The sequence below is a fragment of the Lipophrys pholis genome (assembly GCF_963383615.2).
Source record: "Lipophrys pholis genome assembly, chromosome: 21".
NCBI classification, from domain to species: Eukaryota; Metazoa; Chordata; class Actinopteri; order Blenniiformes; family Blenniidae; genus Lipophrys; species Lipophrys pholis.
In genome coordinates this window covers 23654681-23671483 of record NC_137649.1, presented here as the reverse complement: position 1 = coordinate 23671483, position 16803 = coordinate 23654681, and the positions used below count along the sequence as shown (strand labels likewise).

General features: G+C 50.6%; 2 protein-coding genes across 4 annotated transcripts; one reads left to right on the top strand and one right to left on the bottom strand.

Annotated features, from left to right (window-relative positions):
- Positions 1–796: 796 nt before the first annotated feature.
- On the bottom strand, positions 797–13897 carry LOC308126385 (transcription factor IIIB 90 kDa subunit-like). Of its 2 annotated transcripts, none has more exons than XM_080490739.1 (18): positions 13758–13897; positions 13441–13644; positions 6289–6369; positions 6046–6219; positions 5784–5815; positions 4853–4925; positions 4570–4719; positions 4326–4419; positions 4070–4196; positions 3716–3755; positions 3553–3648; positions 3117–3484; positions 2956–3037; positions 2224–2276; positions 1834–2099; positions 1564–1615; positions 1298–1487; positions 797–1221 (listed from the first exon to the last, which is right to left on the bottom strand). In XM_080490739.1, the coding sequence occupies exons 2-18, from the start codon at positions 13622–13624 to the stop codon at positions 1190–1192; spliced, it is 2094 nt and encodes a 697-aa protein (XP_080346865.1). In that variant the 5' UTR covers positions 13625–13644; positions 13758–13897; the 3' UTR covers positions 797–1189. The 2 variants fall into 2 exon arrangements, with proteins under 2 accessions (XP_080346865.1, XP_080346866.1); XM_080490740.1 differs by having other exon boundaries at positions 1834–2096.
- Positions 13879–16773, top strand: LOC308126393 (DNA repair protein XRCC3-like). Of its 2 annotated transcripts, none has more exons than XM_080490760.1 (7): positions 13879–14356; positions 14440–14577; positions 14792–15004; positions 15084–15238; positions 15308–15520; positions 15595–15632; positions 15848–16773. In XM_080490760.1, exons 1-7 carry the CDS (start codon positions 14302–14304, stop codon positions 16104–16106), a joined length of 1071 nt encoding a protein of 356 aa, XP_080346886.1. In that variant the 5' UTR covers positions 13879–14301; the 3' UTR covers positions 16107–16773. The 2 variants fall into 2 exon arrangements, with proteins under 2 accessions (XP_080346886.1, XP_080346887.1); XM_080490761.1 differs by having other exon boundaries at positions 14172–14356; positions 14440–14608; positions 15848–16177.
- The last annotated feature ends 30 nt before the right edge of the window (positions 16774–16803 follow it).

The window sequence follows — 16803 nt, the reverse complement described above, 5'->3', positions numbered from 1 at the left end:
CAACTCCTTTCACACTTACTCATATATGCACTTCTTACATCAAATAAATAAATGTGTTAACTTCCCTTACACTGACACACACACAAATAAGCAGAAGTGGACTATGGACCAATACAAACTGTGTAATGGCCAAAAAAACAACACTTTGTTTTGGTGGTTTTATTCCAACACAACGGAGTAAAAAAAAAAACTTAGTCAAAGTTTAAGGCAAATCTTCACTGGCTCCCACTCAAATTTCAAATCGACTTCAAAATTTGGATTTTCACGTTCCGGTCACTGCGAGGTCAGGCCCCTGTGACTGACATGCTGTGTCCCTACACCTCAGGGTCACCCACCGATCTTCAGGCCAGAGTCTCCTGAAGGTCCCAAAGACCCGCTTTAAAACCCGGGGGGACCGGACCTTTCAGGCTGTAGCCCCCGGGCTATGGAACGACTTGCCCCTGTCCCTCCGCACGCTTGATTAGACAAACTCTTAAGCATTTGAAAACATTTTTATTTAAACAAGCTTTCAGCTAAATATTTCCTCACTTTTACTGTATTTTTAAGTAATTTGTTTGTTCGGTCTTATTGTCTCATTCCATTTGTGAGTTTTATCTATGAAAAGCACTTTCTAAATAAATTTAACTTACTTACTTTAAGACACTTGTTGGCAGTTTATATGGGACGTCTAAATATAGTCGCAGCACACATAAACAACAATATGAAGACATTCTTGTGTTATTGGTGTGTACATAAGACTCTCGCTGGGTGTTAGAGAGAGCAAGGGAAATAAATCCAAATAAACAATCTGTTTCTTAATTTATACATTTATTAATACGCCATACCATAAGTCAAGTCTTTGTAAAAAAAAATATATCAGCAGTAAAGTTCCTTCCAACATGAACACTTCGGGGAGTGATGATTACAGGTGGACTCCGCCTTCCTCAGTAGAAATAAAAGCACTGGAGGTGCAGGGTGCCCCATCCAAGATGGCGTCGCACTGCGACGTCGGCTCCAATAGGCAGCGCCAGTCAATGAGGCACCTCTGTCTTTCATGTCTATGGAACCAGGCCGGGACGGGAAGTACCAGGAAGTACCTGGAGGTCCAGGGTCTTGATTTTGAAGGAATGTTTTGTGATAGAAAAATATACATCTGGACGGGAAATCAAACAAACGTCAGCTGATGGGCGGGTCAGGCCAGTGGGCGGGGCTAAAACGCCTCCTCCTCCTCACAACCGTAATCTGAAAAACACCATCGGCCAATCAGAGTGCAGCTCTGCTATGTCATCACGGAGGACGTTCAGGAATGAAGACTGACCTCCAACCAGCTGCAGAGCACTGACACACTCCTCCTCCACCTCCACCTCCTCTTCCTCCTCCTCCACCTCCTCCTCCACAGTGGGTGGGGCCACGGAGGGGGCGGAGCTACACTCTGCTTCTGGTTCACACGTTTGTCCCGCAGGAGACTCTGTCCTCACGTCTGTTTCCACGGTGACCGTCTTCTCCACCTGCAACACAATCGACATCAGCCGAGACGGGAGGAGGAGGAAGGAGGAGGAAGGAGGAGGGAGGAGGTGTTCTTACCTGAGGATCAGGGTTCTTCTTCTTTGATTTTGAAGAAATGAGATGACGGAACCTGAACAGAATCCAGTTAAATTGTGATTAGAGATCACAAGGACATTTGTTTTGGTGAATTTTGATTACAGATTACAGATTACTATAGTTTCCACAGTAAATCACACAAATCAAATGTTGTGGTCACAAACAAACTCCCTACTGGGTACAGATTACAGAGTAGAGGCTGCAGTCGGCAGATTACCCAGGATGGACTCCAGTAATCAGTAATCAGATTACCTCTTTCCCATCATGCTGGTGTTTGCGGCGAGCTCACGCTCTGCCTCGCTGCTCCTCTGACGGCGGCGGCGGCTGAGTCGTTTCCGTGAAGTGGGGGCGGGCTCCGGTGTCTCGGGGGCGGAGCCGGCGGCGGCGCCGTCGTTCAGGTCTCTCAGGACGTCGTAGTTGATCTTGCTGGAGATTTTCTTCTTCTCCAACATCTTCTCGATGGCCTCGCCGGCCGACGCCGCCAGGATCTGCTCCCGCTTCCTGTACTGCTTCTTCTTCTGGAGACACACACACACACACACACACACACACACACACACACACACACACACACACACACACACACACACACGTCAGATGAAGGCGTTGCCACGGTAACGGAGGAACCTTCACTTCACTTACCTTCTCCTTGTAGGTTCCCTCCTGCTTTTCTTTGTTGATCCTCTCTTCTTTCTCTGAAACGCAGAGTCGCCTGTAACAAACTACGACAGCCAAAAAACAAACTACCACCGCCTATAATAAACTACCACCGCCTATAATAAACGACCACCGCCTATAATAAACGACCACAGGCTGTGACAAACTACCAGTGCCTGTAAAGGCTGTTTCATGCTTGACACGTCCACGAGCGCCGCACGGCCCCGTGCGGCTGAATTACGTCATTCCAGTAGCCACGCCCCTCCAGTTCACGTGGACGTCACCGCTCCGTGTGCCTCCAGATTTCTCTGACTAAACAGACGGAGATGTGCGGAGAAAAAGGCGGAGCTGACGAGGAGGAGGACTGAAGACTTTAGAGGCTTTAAAGACACAAAAAGCATAAAGCTGCACGTCCACACTGAAAACACGAGATGTGACTCATAGATGCTGCTTTGCTTCAGTGTCACCAGAGGGTCCGCTCTCCACTGCAGGACCACCTGCTGGTGTCTCAGAGAAGAAGTCTACTTCTTCTGCTCTAATTTAATACTGCGGTGGAAGTGTGTTTGCGACTAACGCTGCCCCCTGCAGTTTGGGAGCGGGAGCTGCGTGGAGTATAAATGGCAAACATGTTCTCTCATGCCGATTCCGCACGTCTCAGTTCTGCACGTCACGTCACGCCCGTCCGTCAAGCATAAAACAGCCTTAAGAGTACGGTACCTTTCTGCTCCGTCAGGTATTCGTGGTTCTGCTTCATCCAGAGCTCTGTCTTCACCTCCACCTCCTCGTCGTTCAGGATATACTGCACACAGCCAGACGCACCGGGGTTTCATCTCGGGTCGACAGTCGGATTGGCGAGTCGGATCGAGAGTCAAACCAACCTTGTCGATCTCCTGGTCGTCGATACCGTTCAGGTCCAGCTCACCGCCGTCCGACACTTCGTCCGTCAATGACAAGCCGGCGGCGGCGTCGCCCCTCTGGTCCTTTCGGTCGAAGGTCTGAAATGTCTGCTGCAGGCTGGCGGCGGTCGGCATTTTACCCAGAATGACGGCCAGAGGGGCCAGCTGACTCTTAGGCCCCGCCCCGGCCCTCTCTGCCCCCGCCCCATCCCTTTCTGGCCCCTCCCCCTGCTCCTGGACCACCTGACACAGGAAGTCTTGAGTGAGGTGTTCGCTGGCCGCCCGCAGCTCTGCGTCCTCGCCGTCCGGCTCCTCGGCCTCCGAGGACGGGCCCTCGGGGACGTCGGCGTCTTTAAACAAACGTGGTCACGTTGAGTCAGCGGGACGTCGGGGGTCGTACTCACGGCGCCACACTCACCGATCTCTTTAGCGTAGGCGGCGTAGACGCCTCTCAGCTTGGGCCGACTCTTCTCCAGCTCGCTCTCGATCTCGTCCGTGTAGCAGCTGATCTCTCCTGAGGAACAAAACGCTTCAGTCGATTCACGTTTTAATAAAACCTGAAAACCTGAGCCGCCGCTCACCTTCCACCTCGTCCAGCTTCCTGGCCAGCTCCTGCTCCAGCTGCAGGACCAAACACACCGTCACACGTTACACACCGTCACACACCGTCACACACCGTCACACACCAACATCACAGAAGCGCCAACTCTACCAACCAATCAGAGACTGAGGAGTCTACCGGCCAATCAGAGACCGAGGAGGCTACCGGCCAATCAGAGACTGCCTGCCATATATTTTCAACATGGAAGACCTGGCGAGTGGCCAGACGTAAACTGTACTCAACCTAACATCAGGTGCATGTCATGCTCTCATTCACTACACCAGCCAATCACAGACAGAAGAGTCTATCGGCCAATCAGAGAGTGAGGCTCTACCAGCTGCATCTTGGCTTTCTGCTGCGCCGCAGTGAACGACGGTGGATCACACTCCTGTTCCAGATCGACTTTCATAAACTCATCGATGGTCAGCTGACTGGTGGGCGTGTCCTCAAACTCTGTGAGCCTATAAGAGAGGAGAACATGGTCAGCTGACTGGTGGGCGTGTCCTCAAACTCAGTCTGCATGGTCTCATAGTCTCAGGTCTTCAGGGGTCTGGTGGATCTGGTCCAGAGGGTCTACAGGGTCTACTGACCTCTTCCTCAGGGTGGTCTGACAGACCTTCACCACACTGATCACGTCCTTCACTGAACGACGAAACTTGTGCATCCGAGCTGCAACCAGCAGAGCTGAGGAACATGAGAAGATGAGAGAAGATGATGATGAGAACATAACAACATGAGAAGATGAAGACCAGATGAACGTGAGCAAGACATGAGGATGAGGATGTATAGTAGGTGAGGATGAAGATACAGATCAGCGGAGCACTTCCTGTTCACCTGCTCCACAGAGTCCAGACGGTCTGCGGCCGGTGTGCATCCAGTCCCTCTTCATCCTCTGAACCAGACGAAGAGCCGTCATGGAGACCTGGTGAGTCTTCCTCCCGAAGTCCAGCATGTGGGCGAAGCGCGGGATGTACAGGCACGGATCTGAAGTAACAGAGACAACAACGATTCTGTCTGTCAAGACCTTCACCTGCTCCTGCTGGACGCTGATTGGACCGTCTAAATATGATGGTACATAAATATGGACCGGCGCTGGAGAACAAAGCGCTGCTCTCACCGATTGCAGGAGCGTTGATGCAAAGTTCTCGAGCCAAAAGCAGGAAGGTTTTTCCCAGGATGTAGACGTTCACCTGAACACAGAGAGAACAGCCTGAACACAGAGCGAACAACCTGAACACAGAGAGAACAGCCTGAACACAGAGAGAACAGCCTGAACACAGAGCGAACAGCCTGAACACAGAGAGAACAGCTTGAACACACAGAGAACATCCTGAACACACAGAGAGAACAACCTGAACACAGAGAGAACAGCCTGAACAGAGAGAGAACAGCCTGAACACAGAGAGAACAACCTGAACACACAGAGAACATCCTGAACACACAGAGAGAACAACCTGAACACACAGAGAACATCCTGAACACACAGAGAGAACAACCTGAACACAGAGAGAACAGCCTGAACACAGAGAGAACAGCCTGAACAGAGAGAGAACAGCCTGAACACAGAGAGAACAGCCTGAACACAGAGAGAACAGCCTGAACACAGAGAGAACAGCCTGAACACAGAGAGAACAGCTTGAACACAGAGAGAACAACCTGAACACAGAGAGAACAGCTTGAACACAGAGAGAACAGCCTGAACACAGAGAGAACAACCTGAACACAGAGAGAACAGCCTGAACACAGAGAGAACAGCTTGAACACAGAGAGAACAGCCTGAACACAGAGAGAACAGCTTGAACACAGAGAGAACAGCTTGAACACAGAGAGAACAGCCTGAACACAGAGAGAACAGCTTGAACACAGAGAGAACAGCTTGAACACAGAGAGAACAGCCTGAACACAGAGAGAACAGCCTGAACACAGAGAGAACAGCTTGAACACAGAGAGAACAGCCTGAACACAGAGAGAACAACCTGAACACAGAGAGAACAGCTTGAACACAGAGAGAACAGCCTGAACACAGAGAGAACAGCCTGAAGTCCTACCTGCAACAAGTCACTGAGGTCCAGCAGCATGTCTGAAACAGGGCTCAGGAAACCAGCAGAAATAGGCTCAGACTGAGGATGTGACAGTGGTTGCTAGGATACGGGGCTCAGACTGAGGATGTGACAGTGGTTGCTAGTATACCGGGCTCAGACTGAGGATGTGACAGTGGTTGCTAGGATACGGGGCTCAGACTGAGGATGTGACAGTGGTTGCTAGTATACCGGGCTCAGACTGAGGATGTGACAGTGGTTGCTAGGATACGGGGCGTTCCCTCCGTGCGACACACCAGGTAGAGGCAGGCGGCGATGACATGCTCCGTCTTCCGGCCCCGGGTCAGGTGTTTACTGACCACCAGTTTGAAGAAGTTGAAGGCCGTGTCCAGACAGTGCTGGTTGAGCTGAAGCTGACTGCCCAGCTGCTGGATCTGACGCTTACCTGCACACAAAACACTTGTGGCTCACCTGTGGCTCACCTGAGCAGCTCTCATGTCACAGCAGGACTCACCACTCTGCAGCGTCTGAGCTCTGGACTCTTTACCAACACTGGTGTGGAAACCAGAACCCAGGAGAGGAGCTTTCACAGGACCTGCACACACAGACAGGTGTTTTGTTCACACTGCTGAGTTCACCTGGATGAACATATTTGTCGTCAACAGTTTGATTGACAGGTAACGTCCTCACATGAACCTGCAGTGCTAATCAACCAGACTCACCTGGGACCTGTTACCATGACAACCCAATGATTAACACACCTGGCTACAGGAGAAAACCTGCTCGTCCACAGACTGAGGAGCTGCAACACTTCACAATGACGACTGTGGCGTTCATGGTGGGGTGAGTTCAGCAGCACTCACCTGCACAGGTAACACGAGAGCTCACCTGCACAGGTAACACGAGAGGTGCACAGGTAACACAAGAGCTCACCTGCACAGGTAACACGAGAGCTCACCTGCACAGGTAACACGAGAGGTGCACAGGTAACACGAGAGGTGCACAATTAACACGAGAGCTCACCTGCACAGGTAACACGAGAGCTCACCTGCACAGGTGAATCTAAATGTCAGCGCTTGTTTTTACAGACTTGTTATCTGGTATGAATTTTGGGAAATATCGGCTGAATTTCAACAGGGAGGTAAGTGGTTTACCAGCAGGATGTTTGGTTTACTGACGTAGGATGTTTGGTTTACTGACGAGATGTTTGGTTTATGGACGTAGGATGTTTTGTTTACGGACGTAGGATGTTTTGTTTACTGACATAGGATGTTTGGTTTACTGATGGGGGGGGTGTTAGAAACACTGGACTGACTTGTCGGCAGAATTGTCTTTGAGGAGTTGGTTTTTCTCTATAAAGATGATGTGAGATGACGGTTGTATTTGATGCTGTAGAACTGAAACTGGACAGCAGCTGTGACGCGTGTCTTGAAAGATGTTTTGACACGTGGGTCCACAGCTGTGACGTGGGAGTGTCGGGACCGGTTCCTCTGGATTCAGGCGTCCTCGGTGCAGACTCCTCGCCTCGAGGCCGTCGGTGGGTGTTTGACCAACAGGTGGAGCTTCAGCACTGTTCACGGTCTCACGTCTCTTCCATCCTGAGGCAGATGGAAATGGAGTCCATCCAATCAGCAACCAGCTGGCCTCGCGCTGTGGCTACACCATCAGCAGCTCCAGGATGGACGGCTACACCACCTTCAAAGCTTCATATTACTCCTGCTTCACCCACAACCAGGTACGACCACCCAGCCAGAACCACCAGCATGCTACAACACCGAGCCAGAACCTTCGTCTGGGAACACCACCCAGTCAGAACCACAACTAGCTAATACTCCTTGAAGGTGGAAGGTGATGGTGCTCTGCTGCTCTGTTACATTTCTCCAGGATGATGAGGTGTTCACGTTCAGGCTGAATGTGTTGGTGAGCGATGGTGGTGGAAGGTGGAGCAGCCAGCCTGTTTCTGCAGTGTGTCCTGGTCTGACGTGGACCCACAGAGAGATTGTTTGTGAGGAGGACTACATGGAGGTCAGGATACCGCCCACCAGGTGCTCTTCAGACTGTGTGTCCTGGTTTGACCATGGTGGTTCCGGCAGGTGAACGTGAACCGAGAGGCTTCGTGTGGAGCACAACCCGGGAGGAGCAGCCAGGTGTGGCCGGAGGCGTCATCTCAGGTAAGCTGTCCACTGCTTCTCAATCCAGGTCCAGAATTAAAGAATGTTGTTTCAAAATCTTTGATAGATGATCAGGAATCTTAACGAGCTGTTCACCGGCTCTGATCACTCTTCACTCTCCACTTGAAATGTAAAATTCTGAACTGGAACGGTTTGATGGGTTTACTGGGCGTGATGCCGCCGAACATTTTCAGGGTGGGAGCACCTCGACGCCCACCTGGCAGCTGATGTTCCTGCAGAGTGACGGACGGGTTTCCTCCTTGACCCTGATGGAGGCCCAGCAGGGAAACTACACCCTTACCAGCTCCATCCACAGGCTTGTGCTACGAACTCCATACAAACAAGCACAAGCTGAAGTCACTATGGTGAGTACCAGGGACCTGCGATGAGGTTCATGCCTCCGCTGAGCCCACATCACTGCTGAGAACCTTCAACAGGTGAGTTAGAAATGAAGGGTGGAGGTGTTGGTCTGTGGAGATCTTTGACTGTACCAAGCTAAATGAATGAATGGAGGAGGTGTTGGTCTGTGGACCGGGACAGTGGGAGCTTCAGGAGTCTGATGTGTCCTCAGGTGGGTGGTGTAGCAGTGGAGGTACTCCCGGTCTTCCTGTTCTTCAGGGAGAAGCTGGTGGTGGTGATGGTGGACATGACGGTGGCCTGTGCAGTCAGTAAGTGTTCTCCAGACTGAGGAACATCGGCGTGTCTCACTGAGCTCAGAACCGTCGTTCTGTTAACATTCTGTCCATGTCCTGCAGGTTTGGGCTCGTTTGACGGGAGCCGGCTGCTGTGGGAGGTTCCGAAGGTCCTCCACCCTCTAGTGACGGAGGGAGCCGGGTTCGAGAGTGGAGGCTTCAGTCTGGGACTGGACAACGTGCTATTGGACACTGTCACCACGACCTCCAGAGGACTTAGTCTGGTCCAGCAGGATGGACTGATCCAGATCTGGGTTCCTTTTGGGGCAGAAGGTGGATACAGAAAGGTAGGCCTGGTCCCTTCCGAACTGGATCGGGGGACTGATGTTACACCACTATCGTCCAGATCGGCATCGGTGGACTTTAAAAGCGGTTCATGTCTGCAGAGTTTGGTGGAGAACAACGTGTACAAGGAGGCGTACTTAGTTTCCCTGCTGTACCAACATGTTTTCACACTGTACTACGACGACGGCAGCAGCATCGACACTCGGCACCGAGCGATCCGACATCTGGAAACACCGCTGATCTGCCGCACGGCAGTCAGCCTCAACAGTAAGTCTCCAGACCCGAGCCAGGTCGGATCCAGTCCAGGTGATTAGACAGACTCTGTCCTGTGTGCACAGAGACCGTCGAAGAGGAGCGGGTGTTCCGTGTCCACCTGGAAAATGTTCCGGCTGACGTGGTCTTGGAAGAAGTCAGGATCAACGGGAAGCTGATGTCTGAGACTCCAGATAGAGGTTTTCATGTCCGAGCACGTGGCAGCGGAGCTTATGAGCTGGTGCTTCCGTTCGAGGAGCCAGCAGTGCGCTGGAAGGTGAGCTCATCCTCATCGGGACGTTGGTACCGATTCCGTCTGTCCAGGAGCAACAAGTTCTACTGTTTCATCAACATGCTGACAGTCACCACCCGTTTCTCCCAATAGTATATGGGTGGAGGTGTCATTCATCATTCCATCAATGTGAACTTCACCTTGACCCTCATGCCCCAGAGAGAGTCGTACTACCATCACACACTCATCACAGCACGTACACTGAATGCCTGTAAGTACCAAACAAGACTGGTTCAGGAAGCCCAGCCAGGAGTCTGACTTCCTGGTCCTCTGAAGTCCCTCCACAGATCACAGCCCAGTGTTTAGAGGGAGGGATCTCCTTCAGTGTGGTTGGACCACATCGGACTCCGAGTCTCTGGGAGGTGGGCATCGGTCACGAGGCCCTGACCTCAGAGCTGGTGGACCAAAGAGGATATCGGCTCTTCAACCACAGTCAGGGCACCACCCTGGAGGTCCCCATCTTCTCCATCGGGTACACTTACGAAGTAAGAAATATCAACGTTCCTCACTGATGGATTTGATTCTAAATAAAGTTAAAAAAGATCTTAACTTTTTTTTTTTTACTTTCCAGAGAATCAACCTGTCAAACTTTTATGCAACATTTAAGCTTCTTCTAAGAGACTCCAAAACTCTGGAGGTCCAGACGTCCACTTCCAAACGATGCCTATTCAGAACGCAGGACATGATAGGTAAACTTCCCATGGCTGTGGACGAGACGGACAGACTTCCTGTGGACGAGACGGACAGACTTCCTGTGGACGAGACGGACAGACTTCCTGTGGACGAGACGGACAGACTTCCTGTGGACGAGACTGGTAGACATCCTGTGGACGAGACGGACAGACTAATGTGGACTCTTGCTGTAGACGTGATGTACCATGACTTTAATAGAGATATTTTCTCATCAATCCTCCGTGCCGTCAGTCTGTTCTGCAGATGGAACCATGACGGTGGTGGTGACGCCAACAGTCGCGTGGCCTGCCGTGCACCCCGAGAGAACCCGTCTTCTGGATCACACCTGTACCCCCAAACACACAGACGGTGTTCGAGTCCTGTTTGAGTTCAAACTGGACTCGTGTGGGACCAGAGCAAAGGTACGATGTTTATAACGGTGGGATAGAGTTGCTAACTAATATTTTCTAAGCTCTGTCACTGACTGCTCAACAGGTTGGCGAGTGGTACGTGCTTTACGAAAATGAGATCCTCTATAAGAGACGGCTGATTGCGGACGGAACAAACTTAATCTCCAGGGAATCCCAGTTCCGGTAGGGAAGCCTAACCCGACCTCTGGATGAAGGTTAAGTGATGACTTGTTGATGTACATCTGCTGGTCCAACAGGGTGACGGCAAGGTGCTTCTATCCACTGAATGTGGTCAACAGACTGTCTGTGGACGGAGTCTTCAGATCAGAGACTCCTGGACTTGGTTCAGTCTCTGACAGCCATACAGGTCAGTTATTAATGGTGGGAGTGAAATCTATCCTCAGTCACCAAACTTCTCAAAACCCTCTCTTCTGGTTGATACAGGACACCAAGTACCAGGTCATGTATGTCCACCGAAAGGGCCAGAGTTCCACACCCAGACTAACCAGATCCACCTCAGTCCAGCTGCGGATGACTTCCCTTCTCATCTCAATGTCGGACTAAACAAGTTGCTCCCTGAAACTCAAGCCTCTAAGCCAGGTTCATCTCCTCTAAGTCCTCACATGTCCCTGGAGGTTGGTGCTCCCTTCCCAAACTCTCCTCAAAGATTTGATTCACAGATGGACAACAGAGTCCAGCTGTTGCTTCCCACCAACCCACCAGGCTCGCAGTTTGTAGAGTTCAGAGAGGCAGGTTCAGGACCAGATGAAGAACACTTGGCCTTGCTCCCAGATTCTTCTGGTGGCCTGCCTGATGCTCCCATGTTGGAACTGTTGGGAAGCTCCAGTCCCACTCCAGTCAGTCCAGGTCTGCAGAGTTTAGCTCATAGTACCTGGCACGCTAAACCTACATGGGACCAGTTGGCTTCAGACCAACCGCCGCACACTGGTACAGACCTGAGCCAGGAGCATGATGCAGATTTAACACTTTTTGGGTATTCCATTGGGGAAGTGACCCACAAGAAGACCAGGCCCATCAGCCAACTTCAAAGTCAGCATGGGCTCCGTCAAACCTGCCGGTTTCACCACATCCAGACCAGAGGTTCCCTGCGTGGCTCAGACGCCGCATGTGCCCCTGATACCGAACGCACCACATCCACAGACGCTGCTGCTCACTCACCAGGAAGACCACGGGAGTCTGCCGGCCACAGGGTCCAGCTGAACCAAAACCGAACTGGCTTTACTGAAAGGCGACATCTGAAAAACGGAGTTAATCCTCAGAGGACGAGCAAACCTGCTGGACTTCATCTCATCCAGAAACCGTCCGCTCAACAGACGCAGATCTCTAAGCCATCAATCTATACCAGTGGGACGACAGCCGTCAACAATCAGGGTCAAAGTGTTCAGGTCAAACAGGATCACTCTAAAGTCCGAGAGCTAAACCACGAACACTACCAGCAGAATCTTGTCCATCCAGGCCGAACCTGGCAGGGACACGGTAAGAAAGTAATGAAGTCTGTAGGCGTGACGGACGACAGTGGAGCAAAGGAATCCATCCTTCAACAAACAGGTAGGAACTACTTTCTCTATATACTGATAGTACTGCATGTCAGGGGTGTCTCAGTCTAGATTTGCTGCGGGTCTCCAGACCTGTTCAGACTCTCCCAGAGCCGGGACTGTGGCAGGTCCATCAAAATGATCAAATATTACTTAAGAATTATTTCAATGGGGAAAAATAAAAACATCAACTGGTGTAAAGTAAGGCAATTTTGATAAATATTATTTAACAGGATTTTAAGTACCAAAACAATAAATGGCTTATAGAAAAGAGTAAAATAAAGATGCACAGTAACTGAGGTCATTTCATTTTGAACATTCTCAAATTGAAATATCAAAATCAACAGTGCACATTAATAAGCCGGATATTAAACCAGTCAAACAGTGACTATAGTTAGTAGTAATAAGAAATATAACTTATTAAATCCTTCTTCTTAAATAAATAATACATGTTGGCGCTATTATATTAAAGCTAAATATCTATTGAAAAGGTATAATAATTTTTTTTTAAATATAATGTACAATCATGATTACAGAATATTTGAAATGTAACAAATACAGACGGGTGTATTCTATTACAATAGACTAAATCATTATACACATACTCTTCATCGTAGGTTATCTATTAAAGTGCAGCGATTAAAACAATTAAACTCCAATGTCTAGAACGATTAAAAATCCAACAGCTTTAGAACATTTTACTGCGCAGACGTCCGATAAAGTTTCTCTCCTTCTGAAAAGGAGGCGCGTTATGACGGATTACATCTGAACCGGGGTTGTTTGGGAGTTTCTTTTAGGGACCGACTCCCCCGTTCCTCCTTCAGCCACGCCTCCTCGCGACACAACCAAACATGCACGCTCGTAATTCACTATGATTTGGTTGGTTGGGCCTACGTGAAACTTCTGATGCGTCGGCGTAGAACATCAACGTATAGAATGTGTTCTGAAGATGATGGTTCGATCTTTGTCAAATCGTCAACACATTCTAGTCTTTCACGATCTAAAATCGCCCACCCTGATGGGGTGTGGTGACCCGGTTGGTGGGTGTGGTGATCCGGTTGGTGGGTGTGGTGACCGGGTTGGTGGGTGTGGTGACCGGGTTGGTGGGTGTGGTGACCCGGCGGGTGACATCAGAACATCTGTCTGCAGTGTTTGTGTGTTCACGCAACGTTTCTCTTCCTCAGGTCGCCCAAGCAGCCGATGAGGAACTTCGTCCACAGATTCATGTGTAATAAAGTTTGGACATTCAGTCATGACACCGGTCTGGTCAGGTTTCTTTACCGGGTTAGAATCCAGTCATTGAAACACACACACACACACTCACACACACACTCACCGTCGGCGGACACAAACTGCCCCACTGCTGAGGACACTCCTCCACTTCCCTCCACAAACTGGACTTCGGACACGATGATGTTGTCCTCCAGAACCGAGCCACATCCTGTGCACACGGCGCTCCCCCGGGCCTGGTCCACGTCGATGTCCGACCCGCCGCAGGTCTTGCACTGCCGGCCGGTCATGGTGGAGGTCAGAGGTCAGCCTGGAGGTGGGGGTCAGGTCAGGTCAGCAGGAGTTTTAGTGAGAGAGAGACACTGAGAAAGGGTGAGAGAGAAAAAGACGGAGGAAGAGAGAGACAGAGATGGAGACCCCAACCGTCCACAGACGTCAGTCAGTCCTCCGTCGGTCCTGCGCCTCCGTTAATCCGCAGTAGCCTCCGTCCAGATTAAAACACAGAAGATTACAGACGAGTTCACATTCTGTTTATGTTGCTTTGTTTTCCCTCACTCGACGCCCGGAAGTGACGTTATTGTACGTCAGACTCGCTCCTTCAGAAGGACGTAAAGGTCTTAATTTCAGTAAAAACAAATAAAACGACTCAGGCTTCAATGTTGTCACATCGCAGTTTATTAATAATAAACCAGTGATTGAAACACGATCTGATCAGGTGCCACCAAACAGCCCATGTTTTACATTTGTACAAGATAAACCCCCCCCCGCCTCCACCCCCGTACTGGCTACAGTGGTAGAGCCCGCCCTCCCCGCGGAGAGGCTGCAGTGGTACGGCCCAGTGTTTGCGGGAATATACGGTCTGGTGTGTGGTTGTAGTTAAAGGCTTTCAATTAGAGAGCTTCGTGAGTTGGTTCGGGTTATAAAGTTAATTATAGTTGGTTCTGTTAGCTGATGACTCCTCACAGGTATGAGCTGCGATGAGCTGGAGCTCCGCCCGCCGCTCAGAGCCGCCCTCAGGCGAGGTAAGAACAACCGGACAGGAAAGCGTGCCGTGGCGGTACTGGCAGGGTTACCATGGTAACCGTATGGCTGTGTGTGTTTGCAGCCGGGTTGAAACACATCAGAGATGTGTTGCGTGTCCCTGCTGTGGACCTGCAGAGACTCACGGGCCTGTTTCCTCAGGACATCCAGGCACTGTTGTCCACTGCTGCTGCAGCCTGCAGGACCAGTCCTCCAATCACAGGTCAGACAGGCTCTGGTTGGTCCAATCACAGGTCAGACAGGCTCTGGTTGGTCCAATCACAGGTCAGACAGGCTCTGGTTGGTCCAATCACAGGTCAGACAGGCTCTGGTTGGTCCAATCACAAGTCAGACAGGCTCTGGTTGGTCCAATCACAGGTCAGACAGGCTCTGGTTGGTCCAATCACAGGCTTGGACTCCCATGTGTTTGTTTTCAGCTCTCCAGCTTCAGCTCGGGCAGGGTTGCAGGTTTGAGTCCGGCCTCAGACTCAGTCTGGGCTGTCCCCTGTTGGATGACCTGCTGAGGGGAGGCCTGCCTGTGGGGGGCATCACTGAGCTGTCCGGAGAGAGTGGAGCGGGGAAGACGCAGCTGGCGTTGCAGCTCTGCATGGCTGTGCAGTATCCAGAGCTCCATGGAGGCCTGCGGTCAGGTCAGTGAACGCACCACCAGGCGCACTCTGGCTGAGTTATGAACGGATATAAAGAGTGATGTCGTGTCTGTCTCTCCAGGTGCGCTGTATATCTGCACGGAGGACTTGTTTCCCATCAAGCGTCTGCAGCAGCTGATCTCAGAACAGTCGACTCTCCGTCCAGATGTTGATCCAGACGTGATCAACTGCCTGAACTTCACCAACAACATTTACATTGAGCATGCAGCAGATCTGGTGAGTTCAGGTGACCTCGGGTGACCTGCTGTGACCTCGGGTGACCCGCTGTCCGTCCTGTGTCTCCAGGACTCCCTCCAGCTGGTCCTGTCCCGCCGGGCCCGGGTCCTGCTGGCTCGGGGCCTGGTGCGCCTCCTGGTGGTGGACTCGGCGGCAGCTCTGTTCAGGTGTGAGTTCCAGGCAGACGATTGGCTGACGAGAAACAAACAGCTGCTTGCCTTCTCCTCCAGCCTGCAGCAGCTGAGCCGAGAGTTCAACGTGCCGGTCCTGTGTATCAACCAGGTACACACACACACACACACACACACACACACACACACACACTGCTGTTGCTGATTCGTCTTTGTTGCTTTTAGGTGACGGATGTTTTCAGCCAATCCGACGACACTTTGGGGTAAGAGTTTCTCCTCCTTATTGCTCCTCTGTGTCTCAGAGACGGTGAATGTTAGACGTCCAGTCGTAGTGGCGAAGGTCAGGAAGCCTCGCGGACAAAGCTGCTTTTTATACTCTGTCAAAACACCTTTTCAACATCTAATAATATAATATAGAATTCAGAACCATCTTCATAGAGCTGTTTTCAGTCCAGCTCTGCCTCTTTCTGTCCCTCAGCCCCTCTTCTTCCTCCTACTCCTCCTCATCATCATCAAGCCCCGCCCTGGGTTTGGCCTGGGCCAATCAGGTGATGGTACGGCTGATGATGCGTCGTCTGCCGGGGACGGTGTGTAAAGGGGAGCAGAGCAGCGCCCTCCGCAGGCTGGAGGTGCTGTTTGCTCCTCACTTAGCCCGAGATGGACGGGACGCTGCTGTGTGGAGGGAAGGAGTCCGAGGAGTAACGGAGGAGGAGGAGCAGCCCAGAGGAGGAGCCTGAGGAGGAAGAGGAACAGTTTATTGTTTGTGTTTATAATGGTTTGTATTTACAAATAAAGCTTTGTGATGTTTTGTTTTTTCATTTATTGCACTTACACAGTTACAATAGACATTCTTATTGTACTTAAAAGTATAACAGTGCAATATGAGAAAGGGGACAAGATGGGGGGGGGGGGGGCGGTAAATTATTTATGTCAACTTCCTGAACATAATGCACTCAGGCACGGTTTTAATTGCTTTTTGCTTTTCGGAATGATTGATGTACTGCCCGAACTCGCCTAAAAATGCAATGAAGCAGGGTTTTCTACCTGTAAATTTGTAAGTATGGATGCAAAATTTAGCCATACTAAGAAGGAGCCTTTGAGTTTTTTTAATAAACAAATTATACAAACAATACTGAACATGCCAGGAGTATACAAATATAACATTTTCAAAGCAAAACCGCATACTTGCCAACAGTTTAAATTTGACCAAAACACAGTTCGTTTTTATTGCCATCTTACTTTGAAGTCCATCAGTTGAGGCACCATATTGTGTCAGTGCAGCTTTATGATATATTCTGTTTTCATTCCGTAAACAATGAAGTCAGCGTCTGTAAATGCGCATGCGCAGTCTCAGTAGGAAGTCCTGCCATTCTATTTCATAATAAAAGTATTTTGTTGTTGCTCACTTTGGTGGTGATGTCGTTCGCGGTTGTC

Bases quoted from the DNA above. Each gene is read 5' to 3' on its own strand.
- LOC308126385 (XM_080490739.1), bottom strand. From the start codon at position 13,624: ATGACCGGCCGGCAGTGCAAGACCTGCGGCGGGTCGGACATCGACGTG. The intron at 4,926-5,783 runs GTAGGACTTCAG...CTCTGTGTTCAG, and splicing joins ACCTCAGTGACTTGTTGCAG to GTGAACGTCTACATCCTGGG. The intron at 1,488-1,563 runs GTAAGAACACCT...ATTGTGTTGCAG, and splicing joins AGAAGAACCCTGATCCTCAG to GTGGAGAAGACGGTCACCGT.
- LOC308126393 (XM_080490760.1), top strand. From the start codon at position 14,302: ATGAGCTGCGATGAGCTGGAGCTCCGCCCGCCGCTCAGAGCCGCCCTC. The intron at 14,357-14,439 runs GTAAGAACAACC...GTGTGTTTGCAG, and splicing joins CAGAGCCGCCCTCAGGCGAG to CCGGGTTGAAACACATCAGA. The intron at 15,239-15,307 runs GTGAGTTCAGGT...CTGTGTCTCCAG, and splicing joins TTGAGCATGCAGCAGATCTG to GACTCCCTCCAGCTGGTCCT.